This window comes from Bombina bombina, chromosome 1 (assembly GCF_027579735.1).
Source record: "Bombina bombina isolate aBomBom1 chromosome 1, aBomBom1.pri, whole genome shotgun sequence".
NCBI lineage: Eukaryota > Metazoa > Chordata > Amphibia > Anura > Bombinatoridae > Bombina > Bombina bombina.
The window spans coordinates 288,344,439-288,366,434 of NC_069499.1; the positions used below are offsets into that span (position 1 = coordinate 288,344,439).

At 41.3% G+C, this 21,996-nt stretch overlaps 1 protein-coding gene across 1 annotated transcript in view; it reads right to left on the reverse strand.

The window, feature by feature from the left end:
- CEP70 (centrosomal protein 70) overlaps nucleotides 1-21,996 on the reverse strand; it is a 127,441-nt gene that overhangs the window by 27,718 nt on the left and 77,727 nt on the right. Inside the window, exons 17-18 of the mRNA XM_053698029.1 lie at nucleotides 482-596; nucleotides 79-158 (exon numbers count right to left, since the gene is read on the reverse strand). Coding sequence (XP_053554004.1) covers nucleotides 79-158; nucleotides 482-596 — 195 coding nt within the window. The remainder of the gene's footprint in view (nucleotides 1-78; nucleotides 159-481; nucleotides 597-21,996) is intronic.

A 21,996-nucleotide genomic window follows, 5' to 3' on the forward strand; every position in this document is an offset into this window, starting at 1 on the left:
GTAAGGATGACGCCGTGGACCGGACACACCAATGTTGGAGAAACACTAAGTTTAACACACACACAAAAAACACCTCACCTAAAATTTCAAGCAGGGTCTTTATTAACTCTTCAAATGCTGGAAAAAACTCATCATACTCCTGTATCTTTGTAATTATGCTGCAAAAGAACATTTAACAAGGGTCAGACAAACAATACAGCACAAAATATATCAGCATCTTTGTGTCTGTGCTCAAACAATGTGCTTAAGGATTACATGAAGCAGCTGTAATAGTTGCACAGATCTTACACTAACTGTAAAGTAACGGGGATATGTAAAGTTTATCATCTTTTTAAATGAATTCATATTAAAGTTAAAATGCAGAAAACTGTGCAAGAAACAAAACAAATTTGTGTCAGTTACATTTTGTATAACATATATTTGGCTGATATCTTGGTCACAGACCATAAACCCAATGAAAAAGAGTTGCAGGGTGCCATACCTGTCTATGTCCAGAGTCCCAAGTACTTGCTCAATTTTCTTGCTCTCTCCCTCCTCCACCTCTTTACACAGTTGCCAAACAGCAGTAACCAGTGCTCCTGAACTAGCCTGAGCATCTGAAAAAGGAGGAATATATATTGCTTGATATGTGATGGTCTACCACAAGGAGTTCTAAGTCAAAACAAAAGAACTAGTGTAAAAATAAAATCCTACTATATACTGAAGTAATCACATTACTAAGCAAACTCTACACGTAAAACCACCCATTTACAGTTGGTCTATACTAAACCTCCTACTACATGAAACACATCTCAATTATACGATTTTTCTTTAGTTTATCGGAATACATCAACACCTTTCTTGTTTTTCAATAATGTAATAAGAATGTAATCAGGGCCGGACTGGGACCAAAAAGAGGACCGGGCATTTTAAGGCAAAGCAGCCCACTCTCTCCACCATTTTTTATTTAACCACCCACATACACACACTCATATGCATGCACACCACACATATAAACACGCATATGCATGCACATTACATATATATACACAAACATATGCACACCACCACACATTCATATGCATGCACACTACACATATACACAAGCATATGCATGCACATTACATATATACACACAAACATATGCACACCATCACACATACACAAGCATATGCATGCACACCACACATATACACAAGCATATGCATGCACACCATACACGCACACCACTCATACACATGCATGCTCATAAGCACGCACACCACACATACATCCTCATACACACTCTTATGCATGCACACCACACATACAAATATTATAATCTATCAAAAGAGTTCAGCAAAAGTAAATGCATTAATGTAGTATTGTTTAATTACATGTTCCTATAAGAGAATTTTAGATCTATATTGAAAAGAATCACTGCTTTTTGTATCTACCACTAGAGAATAAGCAGCGGATGCTCGTAATTCCAATTTATTCCCCATCACGGGATTTACAGAACAGGTACAGACCAAACACAAACACTATACTAGAACTAGGCCATCAACCTACCCCACAGCTACATCTTCTCTGAGATGAGAAAGAAAATTCCCGGTCTGCTCATGAGCGGCACATTGTTTACAATACATTTCAGCCATGCAGATTTTAACATGACACCAGTGATTACCCCAGTTAACGTTGTGAATATTATTGTGAGTTGATAGTTGAAGATGACTATTCAGTATCAGTTAAGACAAGTTAAAGGAAACAGCCCTCAGTATGATACATGTGAGGGAGCGCTCCCATTTATAACCCCACACGAACGCTGGAATCTGTTCCAATCTAAAAAGCATTACAATGAGGATGCTGTACTGAAAATAAAAGCCTACCACAAGTTGTCTATTAATCACTGCAGCTATTTCACGGTCAGAAAGACTTGCTTGCGGTTTGTATTTATCTGGCACTAGAGGAATATTGTGTACCTGCTGTTCTAGTTATCCAGAAGAATTCATGATTCAGGACATTGTGCGTCTAAATCTTGGCACACTTTTCAAAGAAGCAAAAGTATCAAATTTGGAAAATTTGGAAAAAGTGTGAAGCGAAGACCAAGTCGCGGCCTTGCAAATCTGTTCAACAGAGGCCTAATTTTTAAAGGCCCAGGTGGAAGCCACAGCTCTAGTAGAATGAGCTGTAATCCTTTCAGGGGGCTGCTGTCCAGCAGTCTCATAGGCTAGGCGTATTATGCTCCGAAGCCAAAAGGAAAGAGAGGTTGCCGAAGCTTTTTGACCTCTCCTCTGTCCAGAGTAAACGACAAACAGGGTAGATGTTTGACGAAAATCTTTAGTAGCTTGTAAGTAAAACTTCAAGGCACGGGCTACGTCCAGATTATGTAAAAGACGTTCCTTCTTTAAAGAAGGATTAGGACACAATGATGGAACAACAATCTCTTGATTGATATTCTTGTTAGAAACCACCTTAGGTAAAAACCCAGGTTTGGTACGCAGGACTACCTTATCTGCATGAAAAATCAGATAAGGAGAATCACATTGTAAGGCAGATAGCTAAGAGACTCTACGAGCCGAGGAAATAGCCATCAAAAACAGAACTTTCCAAGATAAAAGTTTAATATCAATGGAATGAAGGGGTTCCAACGGAACTCCTTGAAGAACTTTAAGAACCAAGTTTAAGCTCCACGGGGGAGCAACAGGTTTAAACACAGGCTTAATTCTAACCAAAGCCTGGCAAAATGCCTGGATGTCTGGAACCTCTGCCAGACGCTTGTGCAAAAGAATAGACAGAGCAGAAATCTGTCCCTTTAAGGAACTAGCTGATAATCCTTTGTCCAAGCCCTCTTGGAGAAAAGACAATATTCTAGGAATCCTAACCTTACTCCATGAGTAATTCTTGGATTCACACCAATAAAGATATTTACTCCATATCTTGTGGTAGATTTTCCTGGTAACAGGCTTTCGTGCCTGTATTAAAGTATCAATGAATGACTTGGAGAAGCCACGCTTTGATAGAATCAAGCGTTCAATCTCCATGCAGTCAGTCTCAGAGAAATTAGATTTGGATGATTGAAAGGACCTTGTATCAGAAGGTCCTGTCTTAGAGGCAGAGTCCATGGTGGAAAGGATGACATGTCCACTAGGTCTGCATACCAAGTCCTGCGTGGCCATAAAGGTGCTATCAGAATCACCGATGCTCTCTCCTGTTTGATTTTGGCAATCAGTCGAGGGAGCAGAGGAAACGGTGGAAAAACATAAGCCAGGTTGAAGACCAAGGCGCTGCTAGAGCATCTATCAGCGTCGCTTCTGGGTCCCTGGACCTGGATCCGTAACAAGGAAGCTTGGCGTTCTGGCGAGACGTCATTAAAACCAACTCTGGTTTGCCCCAACAATGAATCAACTGAGCAAACACCTCCGGATGGAGTTCCCACTCCCCCGGATGGAAAGTCTGACGACTTAGAAAATCCGCCTCCCAGTTCTCCACGCCTGGGATATGGATTGCTGACAGGTGGCAAGAGTGGTACTCTGCCCAGCGAATTATATTTGAGACTTCTAACATCGCTAGGGAACTCCTGGTTCCCCCTTGATGGTTGATGTAAGCCACAGTCGTGATGTTGTCCGACTGAAATCTGATGAGCCTCAGTGTTGCTAACTGAGGCCAAGCCACAAGAGCATTGAATATCGCTCTTAACTCCAGAATATTTATTGGAAGGAGTTTCTCCTCCTGAGTCCATGATCCCTGTGCCTTCAGGGAATTCCAGACTGCACCCCAACCTAGAAGGCTAGCATCTGTTGTTACAATTGTCCAATATGGCCTGCAAAAGGTCATACCCTTGGACAGGTGTACCCGAGACAACCACCAGAGAAGAGAATCTCTGGTCTAATGATCCAGATTTAGCAGAGGGGACAAATCTGTGTAATCCCCATTCCACTGACTCAGCATGCATAATTGCAGCGGTCTGAGATGAAGGCGCAAATGACACTATGTCCATTGCCGCTACCATTAAGCCGATTACCTCCATACACTGAGCTACCGAAGGGCGCAGAATGGAGTGAAGAACACGGCAAGCATTTAGAAGTTTTGATAACCTGGACTCCGTCAGGTAAATTTTCATTTCTACAGAATCTATAAGAGTCCCTAAGAAGGAGACTCTTGTGAGTGGGGATAGAGAACTCTTTTCCTCGTTCACTTTCCACCCGTGCAACCTCAGAAATGCCAGAACTATCTCTGTATGAGACTTGGCAACTTGAAAGCTTGACGCCTGTATCAGGATGTCGTCTAGACACGGAGCCACCGCTATGCCTCGCGGTCTTAAAACCGCCAGAAGTGAGCCCAGAACCTTTGTAAAGATTCTCTGGGCTGTAGCCAACCCGAAGGGAAGAGCTACAAATTGGTAATGCCTGTCTAGAAAGGCAAACCTTAGAAACCGATGATGATCTTTGTGAATCGGTATGCGAAGGTTGGCATCCTTTAAGTCCACTGTGGTCATGTACTGACCTTCTTGGATCATGGGTAGGATGGTCCGAATAGTTTCCATTTTGAAAGATGGAACTCTGAGGAATTTGTTTAAGATCTTTAGATCCAAAATTGGTCTGAAGGTTCCCTCTTTTTTGGGAACCACAAACAGATTCGAATAAAAACCATGTCCTTGTTCCGTCCGCGGAACTGGATGGATCACTCCCATAACTAGGTGGTCTTGCAGACAGCGTAGGAATGCCTCTTTCTTTATCTGATTTGCAGATAGCCTTGAAAGATGAAATCTCCCTTGTGGAGGGGAAGCTTTGAAGTCCAGAAGATATCCCTAAGATATGATCTCCAACGCCCAGGGATCCTGAACATCTCTTGCCCACGCCTGGGCGAAGAGAGAAAGTCTGCCCCCTACTAGATCCGTCGCCGGATAGGGGGCCGTTCCTTCATGCTGTCTTAGAGGCAGCAGCAGGCTTTCTGGCCTGCTTGCCTTTGTTCCAGGACTGGTTAGGTTTCCAGGCCTGCTTAGATTGAGCAAAAGTTCCCTCTTGTTTTGAAGCGGAGGAAGTTAATGCTGCACCTGCCTTGAAATTTCGAAAGGCACGAAAATTAGACTGTTTGGCCTTTGCTTTGGCCCTGTCCTGAGGAAGGGTGTGACCCTTACCTCCAGTAATGTCAGCAATAATATCCTTCAAACCAGGCTCGAATAAGGTCTGCCCCTTGAAAGGAATGTTGAGTAATTTAGACGTCGAAGTCACGTCAGCTGACCAGGATTTAAGCCATAGCGCCCTACGCGCTTGGATGGCGAATCCGGAATTCTTAGCAGTTAGTTTAGTCAAATGAACAATGGCATCAGAAACAAATGAGTTAGCTAGCTTAAGTGTTCTAAGCTTGTCAATAATTTCAGTCAATGGAGCTGTATGGATGGCCTATTCCAGGGCCTCAAACCAGAATGCCGCCGCGGCCGTGACAGGCGCAATGCATGCAAGGGGCTGTAAAATAAAACCTTGTTGAATAAACATTTTCTTAAGGTAACCCTCCAATTTTTTATCCATTGGATCTGAAAAAGCACAACTGTCCTCAACCGGGATAGTAGTACGCTTTGCTAAAGTAGAAACTGCTCCCTCCACCTTAGGGACCGTCTGCCATAAGTCCCGTGTAGTGGCGTCTATTGGAAACATTTTTCTAAATATAGGAGGTGGGGAAAAAGGCACACCCGGTCTATCCCACTCCTTGCTAATAATTTCTGTAAGCCTTTTAGGTATAGGAAAAACATCAGTACACACCGGTACCGCATAGTATTTATCCAGCCTACACAATTTCTCTGGTACTGCAACTGTATTACAGTCATTCAGAGCAGCTAATACCTCCCCAAGCAACACACGGAGGTTCTCAAGCTTAAATTTAAAATTAGAAATCTCTGAATCAGGATTCCCCAAATCAGAGATGTCACCCACAGACTGAAGCTCTCCGTCATCATGATCTGCATATTGTGACGCAGTATCAGACATGGCCCTTACAGCATCTGCGCGCTCTGTATTTCTCCTAACCCCAGAGCAATCGCGCTTGCCTCTTAATTCAGGCAACCTGGATAATACCTCTGACAGGGTATTATTCATGATTGCAGCCATGTCCTGCAAGGTAATCGCTATGGGCGTCCCTGATGTAATTGGCGCCATATTAGCGTGCATCCCCTGAGCGGGAGGCGAAGGGTCTGACATGTGGGGAGAGTTAGTCGGCATAACTTCCCCCTCGTCAGAATCTTCTGGTGATATTTCTTTTATAGTTAAAGACTGATCTTTACTGTTTAAGGTGAAATCAAGGCACTTTCACGCACATATGGTGGACTTGCCCACCTGCACAACAATATTGGTTAGAAATAGGTAGAGAAATGAAGACAGTCTTAGGGTCCCCAATCCCTCACACGCCATGGACGTTTCTGTTTAACGTTCGCCCTAAGATAAGGTGTGCGTACAGACTAAAATTGTTGACAATAATGATTAATACAGCTAAAAGATATGTTCCATATAACTGGAAAAAAAGCACACTACCTACGGTACAGTTTTGGAGGGACAGGGTCACGGTAGCCTTAAACCTAGAACAATACCATTACGCCAAAATAGACAAATTGGGGGATTTCTATGACATTCGCTTCATCTGGGAAGAATATACTCACTCCTTAACGAACACTATCCAATCAACCTCTACTTCTACCCACTAATCTCACTGTCACCTATACATTACTTAGGGGCTTGAGTGGTTATACATAAATGAAAATGGTACAAGCAATGTTTAATAATGCTACGTATACATGATGTATTAAGTTAATAAATTGGTAGATGGAAAGGACTAAGTAATACATGGACCCATGATGATACCGATCTAGATCAGCCACTGTTTTTGTTTGTAACAGGTCCATGAAAAATTTCTGTATTTGTGGTTATGTATATGATGATGACATGTGATATGTTGGATATTTTTCTTTTACAAATAAAGTTCATGTAAAAATTAAAAAAAAAAAAAAAAAAAAAAAAAGAAATCAATACATTTAGTACACATTCTCCTATGGGGCTCCACCATGGCTTTCAAACATAATGAATAAGTAGTTTCCTCTGTGTCAGACATGTTTAAACAGACTAGCAATGAGACTAGCAAGCTTGGAAAACACTTTAAACAAGTTTACAAGCAATATAAAAAACGTTACTGCACCTTTAAGAAACACAAATTTTGACAAAATTTGAAATAACAGTGAAAAAAGGGAGTTACACTAACGAAATTTTTACAGTGTATGTAACAAGTTAGCAGAGCATTGTACCCACTTGCAAATGGATGATTAACCCCTTAATACCCAAAAAATAATAAAAGACAAAAACGTTTTTTTTTTTGTTTTTTTTTTCAAAGTCACAACTGTCACAGCTCTACTGTGGCTTTTTACCTCCCTCAAAAACGACTTTTAAGCCTTTTGAGCCCTCCAGAGATGTCCTGGATCATGCAGGAAGAAGCTGGATGTCTGTGTCTGTAATTTTTGCTGTGCAAAAAAAAAAGCAAAATAGGCCCCTCCCACTCATATTACAACAGTGGAAAGCCTAAGGAAACTGTTTATAGGTCAAATTCAAGCCAGCCATGTGGAAAAAAACTAGGCCCCAATAAGTTTTATCACCAAATACATATAAAAACGATTAAACATGCCAGCAAACGTTTTATATTACATTTTTATAAGAGTATGCATCTCTATTAATAAGCCTGATACCAGTAGCTATCACTGCATTTAAGGCTTTACTTACATTAGTTCGGTATCAGCAGCATTTTCTAGCAAATTCCATCCCTAGAAAAATATTAACTGCACATACCTTATTGCAGGAAAACCTGCACGCCATTCCCTCTCTGAAGTTACCTCACTCCATTGTAATAGGCTGTGGTTTCAAAGCACAAAACCAGCTACTTCAGATACACAAATAAACCCGAAAATGCAATTTCTCAAATATTTTATACTCTGCAGTTGGTATAACAAGTCATTTAAAATACATTTATGGAAAAACTATTTTACAGTGTACTGTCCCTTTAAGCATTCTCCAAAACCAATTATTTAAGTGCAGCTGTACTGAGTATACCATATTCAAAACAGTGGAGAAGCTTGGCTGGTGGTGCCCTGATCTGAGAAATAGGGGTTTTGGATCGAGATGCGGCTTAATTGCCCTCAGTACCGGACTAAATCATTTGAGGCCTTCCCCTACACTTGAAGCCTCTATACCGTCCCCCACAACTTGCTGTGCCTTGTGTGCGCAGTGTCTCCTCTGATGCGGTGCTTTAACACAGAGATTCCTAATACAACACATGCTGAGCTACAAACCAATATGGCAGTGCATCTATATATGCTTGAAGAGGCTATATGCGAACTACTGGAAGACCATTTTACAAAGCTATATGGGTTTGCCGAAAACTGCTTCCACGCTCACCCAGATTATGTGTCAAAGGACACCCGCGTTAATACCTCTGGTCCGCAACAGGAAGACTTGAAAACTTCGTAAACATCCCTGACCACTATTAATCGGAGGGAACAGGCATTCGATATCACTGATCTGGGTGACGGCGGGTTCATGGAAGTAGCAGACCGGGGGGTGAGTGCGGCAGACCTGGCTCTCAAAAATGACACAGTTAGCGACACAACTGCACGCGAAGAGAAGCCTCCCCTCAAAGCCAACCTGGAAGCTGAGAAAGTTTCAAAACTCACCAACCGCATCTACAGATTTAAACTTACCCCATACTCCTCTGAACAGCTGAGGCAACTTGATACCCAGACCACGGCTGGTGGGCCTGCTCAACGTGCGCATGGACATGGGGCATTGCAGCAAAACCCTGCACAAGGGCCGAACTCAGATGCGAACAAGCCTGCACTAAAGGTTCCAGGCCACCAAATGTCCGGAGTCAGTGCAGGGCTGGTAAGTGCTGCGGAAATGCCCAACATTGCAAGCGGGCACAAGAAAGACACGCTCTCACACTCCCAACAAGTTTGCTGGTTTACCGACTCTCCCACCATCTTGCTAACCCTCTACCCGGTCAGGTCTCACTGACAGGTCGTGCTGGAGTGGGTTGAACATTTTATTTAAGTGAATGTGGAAATATGGCATATACTTTTCAAATTGGATAGTCTATTCACTGATTTAATTTAGCGCCCCCATAAGGACTCTCATATTTCTGCTATTATTTGGAGTGGTGCTTTGTTTGTGTTGAGGGCACTCCCCTGATGTTCACTACGCTCATGTCATATTTAAAAGGTTCTTGTAGTCATACTATCTACAGGGAGTGCAGAATTATTAGGCAAATGAGTATTTTGACCACATCATCCTCTTTATGCATGTTGTCTTACTCCAAGCTGTATAGGCTCGAAAGCCTACTACCAATTAAGCATATTAGGTGATGTGCATCTCTGTAATGAGAAGGGGTGTGGTCTAATGACATCAACACCCTATATCAGGTGTGCATAATTATTAGGCAACTTCCTTTCCTTTGGCAAAATGGGTCAAAAGAAGGACTTGACAGGCTCAGAAAAGTAAAAAATAGTGAGATATCTTGCAGAGGGATGCAGCACTCTTAAAATTGCAAAGCTTCTGAAGCGTGATCATCGAACAATCAAGCGTTTCATTCAAAATAGTCAACAGGGTCGCAAGAAGCGTGTGGAAAAACCAAGGCGCAAAATAACTGCCCATGAACTGAGAAAAGTCAAGCGTGCAGCTGCCAAGATGCCACTTGCCACCAGTTTGGCCATATTTCAGAGCTGCAACATCACTGGAGTGCCCAAAAGCACAAGGTGTGCAATACTCAGAGACATGGCCAAGGTAAGAAAGGCTGAAAGACGACCACCACTTAACAAGACACACAAGCTGAAACGTCAAGACTGGGCCAAGAAATATCTGAAGACTGATTTTTCTAAGGTTTTATGGACTGATGAAATGAGAGTGAGTCTTGATGGGCCAGATGGATGTGCCCGTGGCTGGATTGGTAAAGGGCAGAGAGCTCCAGTCCGACTCAGACGCCAGCAAGGTGGAGGTGGAGTACTGGTTTGGGCTGGTATCATCAAAGATGAGCTTGTGGGGCCTTTTCGGGTTGAGGATGGAGTCAAGCTCAACTCCCAGTCCTACTGCCAGTTTCTGGAAGACACCTTCTTCAAGCAGTGGTACAGGAAGAAGTCTGCATCCTTCAAGAAAAACATGATTTTCATGCAGGACAATGCTCCATCACACGCGTCCAAGTACTCCACAGCGTGGCTGGCAAGAAAGGGTATAAAAGAAGAAAATCTAATGACATGGCCTCCTTGTTCACCTGATCTCAACCCCATTGAGAACCTGTGGTCCATCATCAAATGTGAGATTTACAAGGTGGGAAAACAGAACACCTCTCTGAACAGTGTCTGGGAGGCTGTGGTTGCTGCTGCACGCAATGTTGATGGTGAACAGATCAAAACACTGACAGAATCCATGGATGGCAGGCTTTTGAGTGTCCTTGCAAAGAAAGGTGGCTATATTGGTCACTGATTTGTTTTTGTTTTGTTTTTGAATGTCAGAAATGTATATTTGTGAATGTTGAGATGTTATATTGGTTTCACTGGTAAAAATAAATAATTGAAATGGGTATATATTTGTTTTTTGTTAAGTTGCCTAATAATTATGCACAGTAATAGTCACCTGCACACACAGATATCCCCCTAAAATAGCTATAACTAAAAAACTAAAAACTACTTCAAACTATTCAGCTTTGATATTGAGTTTTTTGGGTTCATTGAGAACATGGTTGTTGTTCAATAATAAAATTAATCCTCAAAAATACAACTTGCCTAATAATTCTGCACTCCCTGTATGTATATTCACATGCTCCTGGTGAGAGCTATGCCCTTCAACACCTTGTCTCATATACTTCACTCTTCCAGCTTTATTTCAATCTAGAGACATCTGGTAGCTTCTCCACAATCTCTTTTTTTAATTTATTTTTTATTATTACAGTTATGTACGCTTCCATATTATGTTCCCACCATCGCCCACAAATGTTCTGAAAATGTTACTATTGCCATGTTGACCGTTATTGAAAACTGGATACTACTTAATGACAACTGTTATCCTATCACTGGGTAGAGTCACTTATAGCCACATCTCATGAGCTTTACCAGTATTTGCCCATGTTCATGCTATATAACTAACAAGCTTTCTTATATACCCCTGTGAATGCACCGCTCTTCTAAATATACAGCATATGTAGTTTCTTATTTTATATTATTAAGTTATAACAGTGAATTTTATTTGTCTGTATTACAAGTGTTCAAAGGTTAATGGACTGTGTCACGATGTTATGTATATACACCATGTTCAGCTTTGGTCTTAGTATTTGGACCATAACTTGTTCTTATCATACCCAAAAGGATCTCATCTAAGTCTGATACCTTTTTTGCTTTGTTTTTTTTTGTTTCTTTGTTATAACATCCCCTGGACTTTAACAAACTCACCTGTAAGGTCCAAGAGTGACCTAATATGTTGAATATGGGGAAGAAACTTGAGGACTTAAAACCAAAATATTTACTTTGATATATTTGGAAGTTATTATCTGGTACACCGTCTATAAAGGTTGTATCCTTTTTTCCTCAATAAAAAAAAAAAAAAAAAAAAAAAAAAAGTCAAAACTCAAAAAAACAACAACAAAAAACCTGGTATGACAGCCAAACGAATTGACTGTTTAAAACATACAAATTTTTGACTGATAATTTTGCTGCCATTTTGGGACACAGTCACTATAAGCAAAATTGGGCTACCTTTTATTATCCATATTGCAATACCTTTATTCATATGAGGTGAAACAATAAATTCTGGAAACTGGTTATTTGGGGTAAAGTATAAATGATTGATAAATATATAATATTTAAATCAAAAGGTATTTGGTAACTATAACTATTTTGCAGTTAGTAATTTTAAAAGGGCACAATTTGTTTTTTAAGTTATATCCATAGCCCTGTGTAAATTAGACATATTTAGTGCTAAATCATTTATATTTGCAAATATATATATATATATATTAGAATTTGCCTTATTACAGTTAAATAAGAGTTTATTTCAGCTCAGATAAATTGGCATAGAACTAGACACTGTTAAAGTATTTGTTATATTGTCTAACTAAACATTGTTAAGTTAACGATCCATACTCTGGTATTTTATTGTGGTATTTTAATGCAATTCATTGTAAGTAAGGTTAATTTTGAAGGTATTTTTTTAATGATCTTTGTAAGAATATTATAACAGTGTAAGTGTGTATCATTTGATTCATAATCTGGTTTCAATAAATATAATTCAATGTGTTTATAAATTTTAACTAATCTAAAGAATTTAGGAATTTATATTAATTTTAATTGTTTCGTATATACATTTTAATTGGGGGTTTGTTTTAAAGAATAATAAGAAATAAATTGTATTATAACCCTGCTATTTACTGACATGTAGATTGAAAAGAGAAGGGGACCGAGGACAGAGCCTTGAGGTACCCCAACAGAAAGTGGTAACGGGGCAGAGGATGCTCCGGAAAAGGCTACACTAAAGGTTAGATAGGAAGAGAACCACGAGAGAGCTATGTTGCAGATGGTTCGGAGCAAAAGAGAGTGGTCAACAGTGTCAAAGGCTGCAGACAGATCAAGGAGTATAAGCAGAGAGAAGTGGCCTTTGGATTTTGCCGTAAGTAGGTCGTTGGTAACCTTGACAATTGCTGTCTCTGTGGAGTGATGGGGACAAAATCCAGATTGCAGGGGGCGTGTCTAGGCAGCGGCCATGTTAGGTCGCAATATCTGCAGCTCTTAGTATGATCTCTCTAACCCGCCGGTTTCAGAGCCCATCCTGCAAGTTGTTTAAAAGCTACTTTCATATTTGCACGACTCATGTGTCACTGAGTGGATTGATATAAAACTTGCTGGGTTTATGATTACTAGATCCAGATCTGGACCGTTGAGAACTTTGGCGGCGGCCTCACCACGAGGACTCAACACCCCCCCCAGTACATGGGGTATAGCAGTCGCATTCGGACTGCCCGTTCTCTACCCTAGGAGGGGAATCTTCAATTACATAATTCATCAGATAACCTTTTTATTGCTACCGCACCACAACCAAATGGAGGCTGTTGATAGATGGGAAGCGGACATACACCGGCTCCTTCGGGAGCACTTCCGAAAACTAGAGAGAGACCTACGCCATATCATTCTTAACGAGCGGCCTCAAATACAACGGCCATCACTCTATGGTGCTTCGGGAGTAGTTGAGCCAGCAGAGGGTCAGACTTTGGCGAATGACACTCCCACACTAGCAGACCCAGAGATTCACAGAGACCTAACCAACAGTACTGTGCTCCTGTCTCTGACTCCAACTAAGCCTGCTCTGAGACAGTTCGGGAAAACTACTATGAACGCTGCAGTGGTGTGTGGGAATGGGGCAATAATTGAATTCATCACAGGGAGGCAAGGCCGGACTTCCCCTACAATGCACAGCGATTTTATGGTCCCGAGCACTTTGGACATATTTATGGTACAGGACCGCCGAAACCTGCTCTCTTACCATATGACACTCAGAGCACAAGGTATATACAGACTGCCTCACACTCCCTTGTATAAACTAGGATCCCAGGGGACAGCAGACTCCGATATACGGACAGAGTGCCCTCCTCCCGCACGTATCAAAACACCAAGAAATGTTCGCCATGGTGAGGGGTAATAATGTTATGAAAACCGGGACTGCCTTGTTTTAATAAAGTGCCATACTGGCCCAGAGGGCAGTCATAAAACCTCAACCAACGTTCACAGCTAAGGAGAATAGCTGCCTCCCTCATACTATGCTCTCAAAGACACGAGAAGTGTATTCAAGCTACAGGAACATTGACTTTATGACGTTACTGTATCTGAAACATAGTCGATGTTTCCATACTATTTGCATTATTACCAAAATTGCTATACTTCTCAGGTTTGGGGCTGGTGTGTCTAACAATAGTTAAGTTATTTATGTTACAAGTCCTTTTCGTTTTGGGCTGCTATGTTTTGTAACCTGGTGTTTTTATGTATGCAATGCCATATGTTTTACAAATATGTGCCTCCTACCGATCCCCATATATCTATTCCATGTGTGCATCATAGCACAATCCACATAACTCACAGATTGCAAGACGATTGAGGCCAATACCTACAACAGCCAGGCTATGAGCAGCAACACATTAACAGCTGTGCAGGGGATGGAGAAAGAGACTACCGCACCGGAGATCTTCTATCAAGAGAGTTAAGTGGACCTGAGCACCGGCATGGGATAGGTCAATAGACCCTAATTGGAAATGACTTGGGCACTGTATGTTACTTTAGAACATTATCACCTAGGGGCACTATTTACCCCTGTCTACACCTGTTTTTTTTTTTGTTTGTTTTTTATCTGATGAACAGTTTTAACAATTATTCGAAAATGTTCTTAGTTCTATGTTATACTAGCTCCAAAAAACAAACACATCTCTTCTATCATATTTTCCTTTTAACTTCAGATCCTTAGATGATCTACACGTTAAATACCTAGAGTCCCACACTAATCCCTTTATATTTACTCACTAAATTTGCATTGCACCGTAAAGACATTACATAGTAGACTATTGCATAGATTACTCTTCTCCACTGGGGGTCAGTGTTGCTCTACTTAAAGAGTCATACGTGGTGTCTAGCTGGGAAACGATAAGGGATATTGCTATTTCATGCTCAGCCTGCTTTTTATGGTACCCTTCCAAATAGGTATGTTTTACAGTACAGGGCATCTTACATTTCATGTTCCCTTTAAACTGCATGTTAAACTTGACATCAATAGGTCATTCGTAGCTCCTTTTATATAGGAACTCTAAATGTGGTACAACAGGGTTACTGACCCCTAGATAAATGTGTGTATGCATTTGTAGATCCCCATGTTACAGTTAGTATATACAACACTACTTCCCCTTCAGACCAGGGGCACCTGGGAAATAGTCTCTTATAGCCAGAAATGTATGTTTGTAAAATGTTCTTTTTTATACTGCTGTTAGCCTGTTACCTAGTACATTCTGCAACCTTTACTGCAGTGGACCCTGCTATTGTACCTGATAGGAAACACGGAGTATAGTTGGACTTACTATTACGTCTTGCCCCTGAACTGGTGTAAGAAGTTTATCCATTACTGCTATTTTTTATTTTCAGCTCTAAGTACATTTCAGAAATTTTAAGTTGGAAATGTTCAATCACTTAGTTACCTAAAGTCTAACTCTCAAGATTACATAATCAGCCTTGCATGTTAATATTGAAGCTCCTGCATTTTGGCTACTCTCCTTTGTTGACCTGTTGGGGTAAACTAAGGAAACCAGGTCATGGGTTACAATGTTTTGGTCATAAAGGGTATACTGAAAGTCTCCTGTGCATCGCTTTATATATAGAGTGGACAATGAGTTACTTGGGTATAGGGCCCATACCCAGGTGATAAAATCCGTTGCTAATAATGTTAATCACTAGCCGGTCTATAATGATTCAAAGTGACAGCATTTAACCATATCTCCTATACCTGCACCACGATATATAAGAGCTGTTTAATGACAAAACACTAATAAGCTATATATTCTTAGTATATCTGTGTGATAGTTGAGGTAGAGATTACACATCGTACCCTGTGCTAGATAATCTACACAAAGAATATCCCCCTAGAGCTATATGATATACCTGATGACAAAGTGTAGCTATTTATTTCCGCCACTAGAGGGGAGTAAAGGTTCAGATATGAATAGGCTACTGTCACAGACTTCATTTAACTATTTGTGGCTATGAGCTTTAAGATGTCTATGTATGCTCCTATAGTCTAGTATTTTTTGCACTATGGTCTATAGCTACATGTAACCCGAATCTAAAGGAGTACTTATGGTGTTGCACTTACCCTTTTTATAGCCCTTAAAGTTTTTTAGGCTGTACAGTTTGATGATTGCACATTTCTGTTTTTGTCTCTAAGTGCTAACACAGATTTTCCGGTTCACAGAGGTTCTTATATTCCTCCATTTCCAGAACTTTCCCTCTATAGGTTTAAGAATGACTCTTCATTTGCCTCATAAGGTCTCATTTGTTTAACAGGTTGAGAGACTACTTCTATAGCAAGTTGAGAGTGGATTAGATACTGTTCTCTATATTTAATTAATTGCTGGGGACTCACCTCACAGTTTTCTCACGCTTAATTTAATCCCATATGCTATTATTCCCATAGGGTTCGGAACTGTATATATACATCCATATCCAATCTTGTAAGCAGATACCTTAAAAAAGATGCCCCAGGGTGCTATTAATGGCTAAATTAGAATACACTTAAATAGGCCTGTCCTGCTCAATAACCTAAGTGCACTTTAGATAAGAAGCTTTTTCTTAGTATGTTATTAGCACATGATAAGGTTCCTTGTTCTTCTACTTGAGTGATTAGCGGCTAGGTGCTTATGCATTTGATATTAGTTTGTCAGATGTCCTACATAGCAGGAAACCTGCATAGTTATTACTGTAGTGGCATAGAAGGTTATAGATATCTCCCCTCATCCTTTCCCACTCTTGCAAGAGAGTGGGTTATATCCCATATACCTTTTCCGGCTCCGTCCAGTGGTGACAACAACCCCTGGGGGAGATACCACAGTCAGCCCTATATCATGTCTCTCTCAGCCCAGCATCAAAACACTAAAATATTATCTGGTTCTTTATACCCCTAACCTTGGCCTCCTGAGTCAGTGCCAGCTTCGTCGCCTCATCTTTCCCCTCCATTATGCTCCCCCCCATACTACTTCCCCCCGGACATTACCAATATTCCTACTGAGCATTTTTATATTTGATCATTTTCTCCCCTTCCTTCCCCCCTTCCCATATACTATCCCTTATTACATATAACTTTGTTATATATATTGTTGGTCTTATATATAATCTCATGTGATATAATGATTGTTATCTATTCTATAAATATATATATATAAAAAAAAAAAGGTTCATCATTTGAGACCCATGAGTGGTCTCCTTCTGTCTCAGTTTACCAACTATAACGGCATATTTTGTATATAGTTTAGGGGTCCAAGAGTGACCTCATATAACATGAAGTTGGTATACAGATTGCATGGCAAATATTTTCCTATACAAAGAATGTAACAGTCATAAATTCATGTTATGTATATCTATCTATATATATATCCTGATGAAAGTCATGCAACCATTTCTTACTGTATTGTTTAATATGTGCCGACGTTTACTATTTGTAAGCCTTGAACTGAACCTCAATAAAAACTATTATTAAAAAAAAAAAAAAAAAAAATCCAGATTGCAGTGGGTCAAGAAGAGAGTTTAATGTAAGGAAATTGGATATACGTGCATATACTAGCTATTTGCGGAGCTTTGAGGCTTGAGGGAGTAGGGAAATAGGGCAGTAGTTGGATGGGGAGGTTGGATCGAGGGAAGGTTTCTTGAGGATAGGTGTGACCAGTGCATATTTTAGAGATGAGGGAAATATACCAGTGCTGAGGAAGAGGTATAAAATGTGTGTGAGTATGGGTTGAGGGTAGAAGAGAGGGAGGGGAGTAGCTGTGAGGGGATGGGGGTCGAGGGGACAGGTAGTGAGGTGGGAGGACAGTATAAGGGCAGACACTTCCTCGGTAACAGGGGCAAAAGAGCTAAATTTATGAGTCTTTGGGTTTTGTATGATTGTGAGCTTTTGAGGAGGTGGGAGATTGGTAGTATGTTGAGGGCCGATTTAATTTCTGATGGAGTCTTACGCTTATGCCTACCCTTACGCTTACCAGAAAAAACAACAAACAGGGCAGAAGACTGACGAAAATCTTTAGTTGCTTGAAGGTAAAATTTTAGAGCATGCACAACATCCAAGTTATGTAACAGACCGTCCTTAACCCCTTTTTGCCAATGACGGCTCTGAGCCGTCGCAGAGTTTCCCACTCTGGTGCTAACAACGGCTCAGAGCCGTCGCTAGCTCTCCCCCACCTTTAGGGAGATCTGGGGGCTCCCATCTGCTTCTACCCCGGCGATCGGGCCTGCATAGTGACAGGCATCGCTGGGGCTTCACGTTATGCGCAGTGACGTCACGCGCAATGACGTCACCGCACAACTTTATTTAAAATAAACAATGTTAAGAATAGGAGCAGGGGGCATGCTGCTTAGAAGCCTGTATCTCAAGCATCTAAGCAGCTACAGACCCCCAAGACCCACAGTTGGAAAGGTAACCTTTCCAACAATGTAAGTCATGGGGATCTGGGGAAAAAAAAAAGTTTAAAAAAAACCCTTAAAAACAACTTAGCACTCAAAGGGTTAAGGGAAGAAGGATTAGGACAAAAAGAAGGAACAACAATTTCCTGATTACTATTTTGATCTGATACAACCTTAGGGAAAAAACCCAACTTAGTACGAAGGACTGCCTTATCCGCATGAAAAATAAGGTAAGGGGAATCACACTGCAGAGCTGAGAGTTCAGACACTCTGCGAGCAGAGGAAAAAGCAAGAAGGAACAAAACCTTCCAAGATAACAACTTAATATCAACAGAATGCATTGGCTCAAACGGAGCCTGTTGCAAAACTTTAACAAGGTTTAAGCTTCAAGGAGCAGCAACAGGTTTAAACACAGGCCTGATTCTGACCAGGGCCTGAAAAAAAGATTGAACATCTGCCAGACGTTTGTGCAAAAGAATACACAGTGCAAAAATCTGACCCTTCAGAGTACTGACTGACAAACCTTTCTCCAGGCCCTCCTGAAGAAAAGACAAAATTTGAGGAACCCTTACTTTATTCCAAGAGAAACCCTTTGAATCACAAAAATGAAGGTATTAATGCCATACCTTATGGTAAATTCTGCGAGTACCCGGTTTACGAGCCTGAAGCATGGTATCCGACTCCGCCCACTGGAGAATTTGAGTCACCTCCTTCATGGCTAAGGAACTCAGAGTTCCTCCCTGGTTGTTGACGTAAGCCACTGAGGTGATGTTGTCCGATTAGAATCTGATAAACCGGACCAATTCTAGCTGAGGCCAAGCTATCAAGGCATTGAAGATTGCTCTCAATTACAATATGTTTATTGGAAGAAAAGACTCCTCTGGAGTCCACAGGCACTGTGCTCTTAAGGAGCCCCAAACTGCTCTTCAGCCTAACAGGCTGGCGTCTGTGATCACAATCACCCAGGAAGGCTTCAGGAAGCATGTGTCCCCCAAGACAGATGGTCCTGTGAAATCCACCACAAGAGACAATCTTGTTAGGGAGTCCAGAATTATCCTCTGCGAGAGATCTGAGTGGTTCCATTGACTGAGCATGCATAGTTGCAGAGGTCTCAGATGGAATCGAGCAAAAGGAATGATGTCCATGGAGGCAACCATCAGACCAATCACCTCCATGCAGACTAAAGAGAACGGCACGAAGCATGAAGTTTGGATTTTCCGACGTCCGTCATAAAAATCTTCATAGACAGGGAATCTATAATTGTTCCTAAGAAACACACCCTTGTATTTTGTACAAGGGAACTCTTTCCCAGATTCACTTTCCACCTGTGGGAACATACTATAGATAACATCTCTGTATGAGATATTGCTAGATGAAAAAATGGAGCTTGAACTAAGATGTCGTTCAGGTAAGGCGCCACAGCAATTCCCTGAGACCTGACCACTGCCAGAAGAGCCCCCAGAACCTTTGTGAAAATTCTGGGAGCTGTGGCAAGGCCAAAAGGAAGGGCAACAAACTGGAAATGTTTGTCCAGAAAGGCAAACCTCAGAAACTGGCAACAATCCCTGTGAATGGGAACATGAAGATATGCGTCCTTCAGATCATGAACTGACTCTCTTGTACCAAAGGAAGAATGGAATGGATGGTCTCCATTTTGAAGGATGGAATCCTGAGGAATTGGTTTAGACACTTTAGGTCCAGTATGGGACAGAAAGTGCCCTCCTTTTTGTGAACTACAAATAGATTTGAATAGAATCCTAGACCATGTTCCTCCAATCACTCTCAGGAAAGATAGGTCCTTTACACCGTTTAAGAAGGCCTCTCTCTCTTTATCTGGTCGACAGATAACCTTGACAGGTAGAATCTGCCCCAGGGAGGACAGGATTTGAATCCTATTCTGTAACCGTGGGATACTATTTCTACGGCCCAAGGATCCGGAACATCGCGTATACAAGCCAGCTGAAAAAGAGAGCCTGACCCCCCCTTTCATCCAATACAGGATTGGGGGTGGTCCCTTTATGCTGATTTAGAATTGGCACAAGGCTTCTTGGCTTGCTTTCCTTTATTCCAAGGCTTACTGGACCTCCAAGAAGACTTGGATTGTTCCGGCTTGGAAGAGGAAGACTTGTGTCCCTTAAAGTTAAGAAAGGAATGAAAATTTGAATTCTGGAGACCCTTAGGTCTATTATTTTTATCCTGAGGTAGGAAAGAGCCTTTTCCACCAGTAATTTCAGAAATTATTTCAGCCAGACCTGAACCAAACAAGATTTTGCCCTTATAAGGCAAAGACAAAAGCTTGGACATGGATGTGGCATCTGCAGACCAAGATTTTAACCATAGAGCTCTGCAAGCTAAAACAGTGAAACCAGAAATCTTAGCCCCCAGTCTAAGAACTTGCATGCTGGCATCACAAATAAAAGGTATTGGCCAGCTTGAGAGCCTTGATCCTGTCTTGGATCTCCTCTATAGTAGTCTCTGTTGAGATTAGATAAGACATCGCACCAATAAGATGCTACTTCCGCAACTGTAGCAATACTAGCAACTGGCTGCCACTGTAATCTCTGATGAATGTACATTTTCTTCAAAAAAGCCTCAAGCTTCTTATCCATGGGATCCTTAAAAGAACAACTACGATCTTCAATAGGAATAGTAGTTCTCTTGGCAAGAGTAGAGATAGCTCCCTCTACCTTGGGCACTGTGCGCCACGTGTCACGTATAGAACCCGCAACAGGAAACATCTTTTTAAAAACAGGGGAAGGGGAAAAAGGAATCCATTCCTGAGCTATGATATCTGCCATACGGCCTGGAACTGCAAACACTTCCACAGATGAGGGCACATCATATACCCTGTTAAGTTTACTAGACCTCTTTGGATTCTCCGCAACAGACAAGGCAAAGTAGCAAGATCCTCCTTTAAAAGTACTCGGAGATGTACTAACTTAAATCTGAAATTAATCTCCTCTGAATCTGCAGAATTGGTCACTACAGTATCAGAATCTGACAATTCGCCCTCAGAAGCCACTGAGGTATCATCCTCATCAGATAACTGAGACATACTGACTAACGCAGCTTTAGCGGAGTCAGAATCCTTATTAACATTAATATTTTTGGATTTCCTCTTGTGCTTACCAGCAACCGGAAAGGCTGATAAGGCTGCTGAAACAGCTGATGTTATCTGCGCAGGTAAATAAACACCCCCAGGAGGTTGTTGAGAGGAACCGCAGGGCACTGCATGCAAAACAAGTAAAGCTTGTGACGTTTGAGGGGAAAGCTGAGGCATAGCTAGGACAACATTATCCTGAAAGACAGAATGCTCTGAGAGAGAAATGTTATCTTTAAATAACGTTTTATTTAGACAAGACAAGCAAAACTACACAGGAGGAATAACATTAGCCTTCAAGCAAAATAAACATTTTACAAAAGACACACTTTCTTCATTAGTGTCCATGACTATAAGAAACTAGACCCCACCAGAAATTAGCAAAATAAGTATTATGCCAAAAGAAAATGAAGAGAACTCTGTTTATCATATACTCTGATAGTAAAACACCCCCCCAAAACTAACAAAAACACTCAAACTGCCAGAAACGTAATACCTCAGCTCTACTGAGTGCTAACCACTCCCTCGGCCAGTCAACCTATCCCACTAGCAGAATCAGGATCGTAGGCGTAGATAGAGGATTGCAAACAGGAGCTGCAAAAGTCTACACGCACTGCTACCAACTACGATACGAACAGAGATACGAAAAGTGCAGAGAAGCGGTCATGTGACTGCAACTAAAAAAAACCAAAACAAACAACTGCACCACAAGAGACTCCTT